The sequence below is a fragment of the Phoenix dactylifera genome, chromosome 4 (genome assembly GCF_051530095.1).
Source record: "Phoenix dactylifera cultivar Ajwa chromosome 4, Ajwa_hap1_PhDact_Kaust_v1.1, whole genome shotgun sequence".
In the NCBI taxonomy this organism is placed as follows: domain Eukaryota; kingdom Viridiplantae; phylum Streptophyta; class Magnoliopsida; order Arecales; family Arecaceae; genus Phoenix; species Phoenix dactylifera.
Genome location: NC_143193.1, coordinates 14575626 through 14588515, shown reverse-complemented (window position 1 = coordinate 14588515; position 12890 = coordinate 14575626). Strand labels below are relative to the sequence as shown.

Below are 12890 nucleotides of genomic sequence, written 5' to 3'. Positions count from 1 at the left end.
ACTGTCTGGATGAAGAAGTTCATCTCTGAGTTGGGAGTAGTTCCTGAGATTGCTGAACCAGTCCCAGTTTATTATGATAATACTGGAGCTATTGCTCAAACGAAGGAACCAAGGACTCATCACAAATCCAAGCACATTCTAAGATGCTTCCACCTCATTCGAGAGATTATCAAGAGATAAGACATAGTCATTGAACGAGTAGACATAAAGAACAACCTAGCAGACCCGTTCACTAAAGCTCTACCACAGCAGCAGTTTGATCGCCACCACGATTGTATGGGGATGAAATATAATGGCGATTGGCTTTAGTGCAAGTGAAAGATTGAAAGAATAGATGCCCTACAAGCCAATCGCAATATGTATTGCGAAGGGTTTTTCATTTATTTTTTTCAAATCATGTATATGACATTTAATTATGAATAAAGGCATTGTATTTTATCATATGCTGTTTATTATTTTGCGATGAAACCCTTAGATTAACTTAATGGTTTTAGGGCTATGATGAGTGATCGGTTCTTTCAACTTCAAAAATAAACCACGCAATAGCACGTATCCTGTAGGATAGTGATTACGGATGTCGGTCCACAGGGATTGAAGAATAAGTTATTTTTTTTTAAAAAATAAATCAAGAAGAAGGATTTGCTAACTTGATTTAACTAAATTAATCTATGAGTACGAATTGAAATTTATCAAAGTAGATAGATCTAGGGTTTGGAATCCACCGCGTAGCATTGCATTAGGGATTGTGTTCTAAATTTTTATCTTTTGGAGAGGCATGCAAATTGGCTACAAGCCTTTTAAAATAAAAGCATAAAGAGTGTTAGGAAGATCCATCTTCGGTGTAGCATGAGGTGTCTACCTAAGTATGCTAATCTAGGATGCAGCACACTTCATCTTCCTAGGCATGAATCATCTTAGACTACTTTAGCAAACATGATTAGTAACTAGCATGCTCAAAGTTTAAACATCATAAAGGAATATTTTATTGAAAATAAGAATTTAAACAAGCTTCAAAATAATAAAAAAATAAGAACTACAATGCCCTGATATATTGTTAGGTCTTCATCCAGACCTAGACTAGACGTTTAGCCGCGCATGGCTTCTAGACGACCTCCCATCTTCAAGTGAAAGTCTTCCCCTCTCATTCTTCCCAAAATATCACAAAATATTCTCTTTCCCCCTCCTTTCTCTTTTTTTTATTTCTTTTTCTATTCTTCCCTCTCGGTTTTCTTCTTCTTTTCACCGAAACAGGGGGTCTCCCCTGTTTTCTCAACCGAGCTCTCCCCTCTCCCTTTCCAAGCCGATGGCCACCCTCTTTATACCCATTCTCCCCCTTGATGGATCCACTGAGAGCGCGCTGGAGATGCGGAGGTGAGATCACGGGATGCCCGGACGCAGAGGAGGCTGGGATCACGGAGAGAAGCTGGGGATTCACGGTCGCACGGCTCGGCTACGGGCTGCATCACAGGCGGAGGAAGAGGCGGAGATGCTGGGATTTCGACTGCTAGGAGTGGATCGTTGATCTCGGAGGAGAAGACGCGGGCAGTGATGGCGAAGGGGCTCGATCTCCGCTGCTGGGAAGAGTCGACCGCACGGGCACGGTGGGCACGCGGCTGATTGCGGCCGACTGGAATCACGGAGGACTGGTCGCCGGCGGATTTGGTCGCGGGATCGTCGGGAGGATGCCGCGGACGGTGGGCTGCGCGTGAGATGTTCATCGGGGGAGGAAGAAGATGAACAGTGGCTGAGTCTTTTTTTTAATTTATTTATTTATTATGTATTATTTATTATTTTATTTTTTTCTCTAACACTGTTCACATGAACAGTGATTTCACGAACACTGTTCATATGAACAGTGTTTTCGGCATTTTGGTTTTTTTTTTTTAAACACTGTTCATATGAACAGTGTTTTAACTGGACATTGTTCATATGAACAGTGAATCGTGAATATTTAGTTATTATTATTATTATAAATTTTATATGGAGGCAGATAACGAATTAGTTGGAAATTGGCTTTGGATTTGCGGTGGGTCATGATCGTTGAGTTGCTTGAACTTGTTCTTGAGCCCAATATCTTTCAAATTTAATTATTGCTAAACTGCTTCAGACCGGACTCGACAAGACCAAAAACAAGACCGAAACTTAATAAAAAAAGTTAATCAAACCTTTTTTCCATACAAAAATAATTATCCAATCAGGACCAAAACCTATTTAATTATAGCCTTAGCTTGATTACAACTCCATCAGGTTACTAAACCGGATCAACCCAATCTCCTGTTTTCATGAAAGATCGCAACCAGGAGAGAGACGAGTTCGGAATCTGTTTTAAGAAAAAAATTATTTACTTATTACCATATTTTAAATTTATTTCAATGTTTATTCAATTTCATGGTAAAATATGTCTTTATTAGTTTAAGAACATTGATAAGTGCTATGGAAAGATAGCTAAATTATGAATTATTAAGCACTTATCACACCCCCAAACCTATATTTTGCTAGTCCTCGAGCAAAATAAAATTAGAAAAGAAAAACTCTAACTCACTTTCACAGGCATCGCGATTGCATTTACCATATGCAACAAGGCTTTAAACCCCTAGGTTACCCTAGTGGACGAGTTATAGTCTCGTGAGAGTTTTCAGTGAAGATACCCACAAACTTCAATAAATCTTTTATTATTATTGTTATTTTTTTATTATTATTTTTTATTTTTTTATTTTTTTTAGATCGATTGATCTATGAAGTGAAAATTGAATTCCAAATGCATACTAGTAAAGAATTTCAAGAACTCTTTTTTTATTAAAATCTAATTTAAGATACATAAATGATAAAACACACACGGTTTTATTTACTAAGTCAGCCCAAATTTTAGGTTAGTATGCAATCTAAGTTAAAGTCATTAAGTTTCCGTTTAGGAAGTTGTAAGACTCATTTATACTGGAGTGCTCGGTGAAATCTGGACCATTTACAAGCTAAGAGTTTGGATCTCCAAAATATTGCTAATACCAGTAGTTTCCAAGGATTGATCGAAAGAACCTGCTCACTGATTCAAAATCATCTTATCTGTAGGATTTTGAGAGTTGTGGATGTTTACTTTAGTACCTCACGGCATTTATCTGTAATATTCCAGTTTACTCGAATTTTTACAACGACGGCTTTCACACTATTGTCTTTTTCAAGGTCAATACAGAGTTTTTTTTTTTTATAAAGACATATAAATTGTGCACTTTTACTCTTGCGGTGATTTCTCCATGTAACGAGCAATCAGTCGACAACTCTCACACCAGTTGGCACAAGGTGTCAGGCATCAAGACTCCCCTACGGACTTATGCTCGGAGTTCTCATCACAAGCCCACTTGACCTTTGACAATAGGTAGCCCTTTTCGATATTCCTGACTAAATCCATTATTATTGATGATTTTTTTTTTTGATTAGATAAGTATGATTCATCAGGGTCCAAGGTTGCTACTATACTATCAACATAATGTCGAGCCTAGACCTTAGAAGTGTCGGCCAGTGTGTAGTGAAATTCCGAAGTATTAATTAGCTTACAACTCCCTAAGAGAGACTTAATGAAAAGAACTTAAATTTGTATTACTTCCGACTAGTCATTGGGCTTTTTAGATTTTATATACCTTGTGTGTTTATCATTCTTGCATAAATGTATAGAAATTAGGTTTTTAAAAACAAAAACTTTTTTTTAAAAATTTTATTATTATTATTATTATTTTATAAAAAATGAAAATGAACACATTTTTTCTATTTTTTTTGTTTTTTTTTGTTTTGGATGAAAATCAAGATGAATACCCCCAAACCTAAACCTAACATTATCCTCAATGTTAAAAAAAATCTAAGAGAATTGGGTTGCCTCCCAACAAGCGCTAAGTTTATTGTCTTCAGGCAAACACAGTGAGGTAGTTTTTGCATCTCCTTTTATGAGGTCATCTATTTTGTCTACCATAAAACACTCAACTTCCCTCGCAGGTTGGTCGGCCGTATTGAACATATTTAATTTTACTTTCATGTTCCCAAATGATATGTTCATTACCCCTGTTCTACAATTTATGCATGCATTGGCTGTTGCGAAAAAGGGGCGCCCAAGGATCACTGGGATTTGTTCCTTAGGATTAGGCTCATGTTCCATATCAAGGACGATGAAATCTACTGGAAAATAGAATTTGTCTACCTTGACAAGAACATCTTCAATTATCCCACGTGATATTTTTACAGATAGATCAGCCAATTGAAGGGATACCGAGGTTGGTTTTAATTCTCCTAACCCAAGTTTCTCATAAACTGAATAAAGTAAAAGGTTGACACTTGCCCTTAGATCTAAGAGTGCTCGATCAATGAAATTATTTCCTAAGACACAGGAGATGGTGGGAGCACCAGGATCTTTGAATTTTGGAGGGGTGTTGTGTTGGAGAATAGAACTCACTTACTCAATTAGAAAGACTTTTCTGGGCACATGTGTCCTAGATTTTCGCTTTTGGGTGCACAGGTCTTTAAGAAATTTAGCATAGGAGGAAACTTGTCTAATAGCATCAAGAAGCGGAAGGTTGATCTTCACTTGTTTGAAAACCTCCATCATCTCCTCTAGTGAAGTTCCTTTTTTGCCAAAGGAAGCGGGTGAATTAAGAGCTTCAGGAAATGGGGCCTTTGGGACATGAGTTTTGGCAGAAGGTGGACTAGCTGAAGAAGAAGAAGAAGGTTTTAGATTTTCATTTGACACATTTCTATCCTCTTCTTCACCTTTCTTATTGTTGTCCTCCCCAATCTTATTGTCTACTACACGTCCACTCCTTAGGGTAGTCAAAACATTGGCTTGTTCATGATGAATTGCATTTAATTGATTTTCTTGAGCTATGTATTGTCCCCTAGGATTACTTAGTGGTTGGCTTGGAAGCTTTCCTTCCTCTCGCTTGTTCAGTTCATTAGCTAGTTGCCCCATCTGGGATTCTAGCTTGGCGATTGATTGCATGTGAGAGTGCACCAATTGTGTAATGGTTTCCAAACCTTGAAGGGCGTTCAACACTTTCTCCTCAAAGGCTGTGTTTCTTTGGGGTGGAGGAGGAGTGTGTTGAAATTGAGTCGAGGGACGGTAGGGATGAATATTTTGTGGGGTTTGAAAATTTTGAGGTTTTGAAAAATTTTGAAAATAGGGTTGGGCAGTATTCGAAGCTTGCTGCTTCCAAGAAAAGTTTGGATGATTCCGCCATCCCGGGTTATATGTATTGAAAAATGGGTCATTATCCGGTCTAGGCTGTGTTTGAGCAACATTGATATGTTTGCACGAGTTCGGGGAATTGGGGCGCTAAAGGGCACTCATGAATAGGGTGGGATGGGCTAGAACAGATAGTACACACTTGTGCTTGGGAAGAGTTCATGTAATACCCACCTATCATCAGTTGATCAATCTTATGGGACAATGCATCTACCTTGCTAGACAGGTCCATAGAATGACTTATTTCACAAATGGTCCCTTTTCTTTGAGAACTCAGGGGTGCTTGACGAGAACAAGAAGCATGGTGGAGGGAGTTTTTATTAAGATTTTCAAATAATTGCCATGCTTCATGCTCATTTTGAAGCATGAATGTCCCCCCGCATGCGGCATCAATCATCTGACGGTTTCGTTCAGTCAATCCATCATAGAAACATTGCACTAGCTGCCATTTAGGTATTTGATGATGTGGGCATTTACGGATTAGGTCCCGAAATCTCTCCCAAGTTTCATGAAATTCTTCTCCCTCAGTTTGGGAGAAGCTTGTAATGGCACGTCTAAACTGGTTCGTTCTTCCTATGGAAAAGTATTTTTTCAGAAATTCTTGTTGCATTTGATCCGAAGAACGAATCGAGTTGGCTTCTAAAGAATTCAGCCATTGTTTGGCTCTATCTTTAAGGGAGAAGGGGAATAATCTAAGTTTTAGAGCATCATCAATGAAGTTTTGAATCTTGACAGTGGTGCAAATCTTAAGGAATTCATCTAGGTGTTTATATGGGTCTTCATTGGTGAGCCCATAAAAAGATGGGAGCATTTGGATCACATTAGACTTTATTTCATATTGTACAGCTACTACTTCAGGTAATCAAATGCAAGATGGGGAAGTGTAAATGGTGGGAGTAAAGTACTCTCTCAGGAGTTTGGGTTGTTCTTCAGCCATCTTAAGAGGTAGGGATGATCCTAATGTTTTGATCTTAGCTCTTATGTTCCTAAGGGTCCGTTCTATTTCAGGGTCAAAAGGTAATAGGTCATGTTATGGGGGAATTGAGCCGCCATGCCCCACGTGATCGGCACGCGTATCCAGGAAAGCTACAGCTGCCCTATGATCCAGCACTCCGACCCCGAGTCGGACCTCCTCGGCTCCGCAGCCCGACCCCGGGTCGGCTGCCCTATGATCCAGCACTCCGACCCCGAGTCGGACCTCCTCGGCTCCGCAGCCCGACCCCGGGTCGGCTGCCCTATGATCCAGCACTCCGACCCCGAGTCGGACCTCCTCGGCTCCGCAGCCCGACCCCGGGTCGGCTGCCCTATGATCCAGCACTCCGACCCCGAGTCGGACCTCCTCGGCTCCGCAGCCCGACCCCGGGTCGGCTGCCCTATGATCCAGCATTCCGACCCCGAATCGGAGATCTTTTGATAACGACAGGCTATTCTCCAGAGGCACGCCGCGGCCTCCTGCTCCACTACTCCCTGCAACGGCTGTACCCGATGCTGCCCACGATCTCCTGTATCGACCGTACAAAGCGGAGCTCCACTACGCCCTGCCATGACCGTACCCGGCGCTGCTCCACGACGCCCCGTAACGGCCATGTCAGTGGCCATTCTATCGTGCCCCACGACGACAAACCCCCCTGAGAGACCTCCCAGCCAGGCATATATGCGGCTGGGGGGAGAAGGGGGGGGGTAAGCAATACCTCCCAGAGCACTCTCTCCCACTTGTGATTATCATCTCTCCTCCTCCAATCTCCTCTGACTTGACCGTCGGAGGGCCATCACCACCCTGGTGGTGGTGCAAGGCTTGTTTGCAGGTTCCTTGGCGGAAGGTGGAGCGCAACCAGCACCAACCAAGACAACTCAGGCGGAACCCCGTTCACACCGTCGTGTCAATCGTTCTCGGTTTGGACCACCAGCAACAGTTCCCGACCAACCGTCGTGTCAACCGTCGTGTCAATCGTTCCCGGGAGCAGACTAGCCGGAAGCCCCGACCGGTCGCCTCGGCTTGCGCCAGCCTAGGCCGACCAACGAGTGGAATCTCCCGAGGCTCGGCCCTCGGATGCCTGGCTAACCCGATGATCATCCCGGGAGCAGACTAGCCGGAAGCCCCGACCGGTCGCCTCGGCTTGCGCCAGCCTAGGCCGACCAACGAGTGGAATCTCCCGAGGCTCGGCCCTCGGATGCCTGGCTAACCCGATGATCATCCCGGGAGCAGACTAGCCGGAAGCCCCGACCGGTCGCCTCGGCTTGCGCCAGCCTAGGCCGACCAACGAGTGGAATTTCCCTGAGGCTTGACAACCCTCAGATGCCTGGCTAACCCGATGATCATCCCGGGAGCAGACTAGCCGGAAGCCCCGACCGGTCGCCTCGGCTTGCGCCAGCCTAGGCCGACCAACGAGTGGAATTTCCCGGAGGCTTGACAACCCTCAGATGCCTGGCTAACCCGATGATCATCCCGGGAGCAGACTAGCCGGAAGCCCCGACCGGTCGCCTCGGCTTGCGCCAGCCTTGGCCGACCAACGAGCGGAATTTCCCTGAGGCTTGACAACCCTCAGATGCCTGGCTAACCCGATGATCATCCCGGGAGCAGACTAGCCGGAAGCCCCGACCGGTCGCCTCGGCTTGCGCCAGCCTTGGCCGACCAACGAGTGGAATCTCCCGAGGCTCGGGCCTCGGATGCCTGGCTAACCCGATGATCATCCCGGGAGCAGACTAGCCGGAAGCCCCGACCGGTCGCTTCGGCTTGCGCCAGCCTTGGTCGACCAGCGAGCGGAAGAATTTCCTGAGGCCTAACCCTCGGATGCCTGGCTCAGCGCCGGAAGAGTTTCCTGAGGCCTAACCCTCGGATGCCTGGCTTAGCGCCGGAAGAGTTTCCTGAGGCCTAACCCTCGGATGCCTGGCTCAGCGCCGGAAGAGTTTCCTGAGGCCTAACCCTCGGATGCCTGGCTTAGCGCCGGAAGAATTTCCTGAGGCCTAACCCTCGGATGCCTGGCTCAGCGCCGGAAGAATTTCCTGAGGCCTAACCCTCGGATGCCTGGCTCAGCGCCGGAAGAGTTTCCTGAGGCCTAACCCTCGGATGCCTGGCTGAGCGCCGGAAGAGTTTCCTGAGGCCTAACCCTCGGATGCCTGGCTCAGCGCCGGAAGAGTTTCCTGAGGCCTAACCCTCGGATGCCTGGCTTAGCGCCGGAAGAATTTCCTGAGGCCTAACCCTCGGATGCCTGGCTCAGCGCCGGAAGAATTTCCTGAGGCCTAACCCTCGGATGCCTGGCTTAGCGCCGGAAGAATTTCCTGAGGCCTAACCCTCGGATGCCTGGCTTAACGCCGGAAGAGTTTCCTGAGGCCTAACCCTCGGATGCCTGGCTTAGCGCCGGAAGAATTTCCTGAGGCCTAACCCTCGGATGCCTGGCTTAGCGCCGGAAGAATTTCCTGAGGCCTAACCCTCGGATGCCTGGCTTAACGCCGAAAGAGTTTCCTGAGGTTTAACCCTCGGATGCCTGGCCTAGCGCCGGAAGAACTTCGGGAATCAAAAGTCAGCTAGAAGCAACCAAGAGCTAAAAAAAAAAAAAAAGAGGACGAGGGCGAGATGAAGAAATATTCAACGTGCATTAATTTTCAGGGCCGAGGCCCATACAATTGGGCAAAACGCCGACATACAAAAATAAAAAAGACAATGGAAGGTACAAGAGGTCAGCTTGGAGGAACTCCCGGGTCGGGAACGCCGGGCTCGTCCGCGGGAGGTAGGGAAGCAGCAGGAGAACCAGCAGGCGATGGCGCCGGAGAGGAGTCCAGGAGGGAGATCTCGCTCAGGTCAACTTCGGGATACTTAGCCGACACCCTTGCCAGGCCCTCCTCGAAGCCCAAGGTGAAGGCTTCGGCCCCCGCGTCCGACGCGTCATGGACAAACTCGTCAGACTGGCGATAGGTCCGCACTGCCTCCGACATATCATGGGCGAACTCGGCGGACTGGCGATAAGCCTCTACCGCCTGACGCCCGATTTCCGCCCTCTTCTCGGCCAGCTCCGCCTCAGCTCGCTCCATAATCTGAGCCTTGGCCTCCAAGACCTTCGCCACAATCCGGCCTTCGGCCTCAGAGGAGACCCTCAGCAGATCAGCCTGAGCCTCTTTATGCTTCGCCTCGGTAGCAACCCGAGCGGCCTCGGCTTCCTTCAGGCGCGAACGGAGCTCTTGGACGTCCGTGCATGACTTCTCCAGGGCCGACTCCAGTTCGCCTAGTTTGGCTTCAAAAGAGCGGATTCGGTCGCAGGCGTTGTCGGCAGACCGCTGGGCCTTCTCCCACCGCTCTCGATAGTCCGCGATCTTCCGGGACTGCTTTTCAGCCCGTTCCTCCGCCTTCTTGACCCTGCTTTCGAGGCCCGAGGCAGCTTTGAGTTGCTCCCGAGCCTCTGACAGTTGCTCCTCCAGGGCGGCGAAGCCGAGTGCCCGCTCTTCGGCCTCCCGGAGCCTCGCCTCGAGGTCCCCGGTCGTCCTGCCTGCCGCAGCCCGGCCTCCCTCTTCCATTGCTTTCAGCCGGTCCTCGGCCTTCGCCAAAAGCCCCGCCTGTTCCTTGTAGCACTCCTCCAGACGGATCATGTACTGGGCGAGCTAAGAAATAGGAAAGATAAGGGAGTCAGGCGGAGAACAACAGAGCCAATAAATGGTGAAAGACGGCCAGAAGAACACTCACCGACATGAGACAGACGCAGCTGGCGGCCCCAACGTCAGAGACATCCAACTCCCGGACCCGCCGACGGTCCTTCTCCAGCAACACTGTTTCGATGAGATTTCGGGCGCCATCGGTAGTGAAGGCAGACCCCGATTTCTCCCCGGAGCCGGATGGTGGTTCTGCAGCCTTACCCTTATCCATCGCCTGGGGAAGAGTCCGACTGATCGCGCTCGGGGCGGGGGTCGCCCCAGGAATTGATAGGGTCCCGCTCGGCCGGGGCCTCGGCGCGTCCCTCCTCGAGTCATCAGGAGCCGACCGAGTCGAAGGCCGGGTCGGGGACCGATCACGTCCGACCCGTCCGTCTTGAGCAGGCTCAGGTGGCACCTCCGGAGTAGCGGCAACCTTACCACCGGAGGGCTGGTACAGCGTCAGCTGCCGGTCGGTGCCCACGACATCTCCCTGACCGGTGGGCCCGGACTCGTCGGTCGGCATCGGAGGTATCTCCTTACGGGACTTCTTCGCCGGTGGGGCCCCGCTCGGAAGAGCTCGTTTCCTCCTCCGGACTGCTTCCAGCAGGGACGCCCTACCAACAGCCTTCGACTTCACCGACCGCATGACGTCGTCGACCTCTGCAAGAAGGACGGGATGGTCAGGGACTGAGAAACCGAAAGGAAAAAGAAACGAAAGAGAAGAAAAGAGCTAAAGAAACGATGGCGGACTCACGGTCGGTGGGGACCGAGCTCAAACCGACGTTCACCAAGGTATCCTCAGAAATGAGGCGGCCCACCGGGGGAAGCTGGCCCTCGGCGACCAACCCCTTCAAGGCGGCGACGCCCTCGGATTCCTCCCTCGACAACTTCGACAGGCCAATTGGGGACTTCACCGGCGTCCCCCAGATTGCCCTGATTTCCCAGGAGGGGTCTGCATCAACGAAAAAGAAGCGCTCCTTCCAGTGGTGAATGGAGGTAGGACCCTCCTTGACAAGGCCGCACCCTCGCCGCGCTGCGAAGCACCACCACCCTTTGTCCTGGGGGTGGCCGCTCAGGCCGTAGAGCTCCCAGAAAACGTTCAAGGTGGCGGGAATCGCATGCAAGCGACAGAGAACCTGGAAGACCGTCAGAGCACGCCACGAGTTCGGCACCAGTTGCGTCGGTGCCATTCCTAAACCCCGGAGCACCTGTAAGACTAGGTCTGAAGGGGGAAAGCGGAACCCGGCTTGGAGGATGCCCTCATTGATGGCGATCTTCCCTCGGGGAGGATGAGACATCCTCTCCTCAGGCCCTGGGAGCGTGACATTGCAGGCCTCGGGAAGGTGGTACCGAGCCACAAATCCGTCTAAGTCCTCGGCGACCAGTTTTGATTTGATGCTATCTGCTCCCACTTCGCCCATCCCTAATGGCCAATCTACGGTCAGGACGGGGTCAAGAAGGAGGGAAAGGCCGGAACGACTGGGGTGCACTAGTACAAAAAGAAAAAGTATGAAGAGCTCAAAGTAGAAGAGTGGGAAACTCACTTGAAGAGGAGGAAGAACGGCTCCGAGAGCGTCAAAGGAAAAGCAAGCGAACGTTTCGGCGGCAACAACGGTAGCGCAAAGGAGAAACTCGAAAATGTCCGTAAAGAAGAAGACGGACGGGGGAGGGCCCCCGATTAAATAGGCGAAAGGGCAAGTGACACCTCGATGACGCCAGAAGACGCCTGGCCGCCGAAGGGCCGCTCGCACCCCAAAGGCGAATCGACACCATTAAGGAAGGATGTCCGCCGAAATCCTCAGGTTGCCAGGTCAGCAGCAACCGCCATACGCCATAAAGAAGGCGGGAAGCTTGAAGCGCGCGCGCCTCTCCGAAGGATGGCGGCAATCTCGAAACATCACTCCCTTCACCTGTTCCCCTTCTGGTTCCAGGCTCGGAAGTGGGGGGCTACTGTTATGGGGGAATTGAGCCGCCATGCCCCACGTGATCGGCACGCGTATCCAGGAAAGCTACAGCTGCCCTATGATCCAGCACTCCGACCCCGAGTCGGACCTCCTCGGCTCCGCAGCCCGACCCCGGGTCGGCTGCCCTATGATCCAGCACTCCGACCCCGAGTCGGACCTCCTCGGCTCCGCAGCCCGACCCCGGGTCGGCTGCCCTATGATCCAGCACTCCGACCCCGAGTCGGACCTCCTCGGCTCCGCAGCCCGACCCCGGGTCGGCTGCCCTATGATCCAGCACTCCGACCCCGAGTCGGACCTCCTCGGCTCCGCAGCCCGACCCCGGGTCGGCTGCCCTATGATCCAGCATTCCGACCCCGAATCGGAGATCTTTTGATAACGACAGGCTATTCTCCAGAGGCACGCCGCGGCCTCCTGCTCCACTACTCCCTGCAACGGCTGTACCCGATGCTGCCCACGATCTCCTGTATCGACCGTACAAAGCGGAGCTCCACTACGCCCTGCCATGACCGTACCCGGCGCTGCTCCACGACGCCCCGTAACGGCCATGTCAGTGGCCATTCTATCGTGCCCCACGACGACAAACCCCCCTGAGAGACCTCCCAGCCAGGCATATATGCGGCTGGGGGGAGAAGGGGGGGGGTAAGCAATACCTCCCAGAGCACTCTCTCCCACTTGTGATTATCATCTCTCCTCCTCCAATCTCCTCTGACTTGACCGTCGGAGGGCCATCACCACCCTGGTGGTGGTGCAAGGCTTGTTTGCAGGTTCCTTGGCGGAAGGTGGAGCGCAACCAGCACCAACCAAGACAACTCAGGCGGAACCCCGTTCACACCGTCGTGTCAATCGTTCTCGGTTTGGACCACCAGCAACAGGTCACGTACTCTAGAACGACTCCCTTGCATACACTAGTACTTGATCAATCAAGAATGCAATAAAAGAAAAATACATAAATCCTTGTATTTGTCCTAAAATCACTAGAGAGCTCCTAACTGGTTTGAAGAGGGCACCTAAGCCTCCAATCCGGTCTAATGAACCGAGTAGACCAAGTAAGCTCCCAGGTAAGTGGAGGGGTCACGATGCGT

The 12890-nt window shown here is 50.0% G+C and overlaps 1 protein-coding gene and 1 non-coding gene across 2 annotated transcripts; one reads left to right on the top strand and one right to left on the bottom strand.

Annotated features, from left to right (window-relative positions):
- The first annotated feature begins 5676 nt into the window (after positions 1–5676).
- Positions 5677–5782, top strand: LOC149753670 (small nucleolar RNA R71). The gene has a single exon (XR_016409303.1). It is a non-coding gene; the product is annotated as a small nucleolar RNA R71 (small nucleolar RNA).
- Positions 5783–8796: 3014 nt separating this feature from the next.
- LOC149753669 (uncharacterized) lies at positions 8797–11847 on the bottom strand. Its single transcript, XM_089930089.1, has 2 exons — positions 10599–11847; positions 8797–10504 (listed from the first exon to the last, which is right to left on the bottom strand). The coding sequence occupies exons 1-2, from the start codon at positions 11263–11265 to the stop codon at positions 9840–9842; spliced, it is 1332 nt and encodes a 443-aa protein (XP_089786215.1). The 5' UTR covers positions 11266–11847; the 3' UTR covers positions 8797–9839.
- Between the last annotated feature and the right edge of the window lie 1043 nt (positions 11848–12890).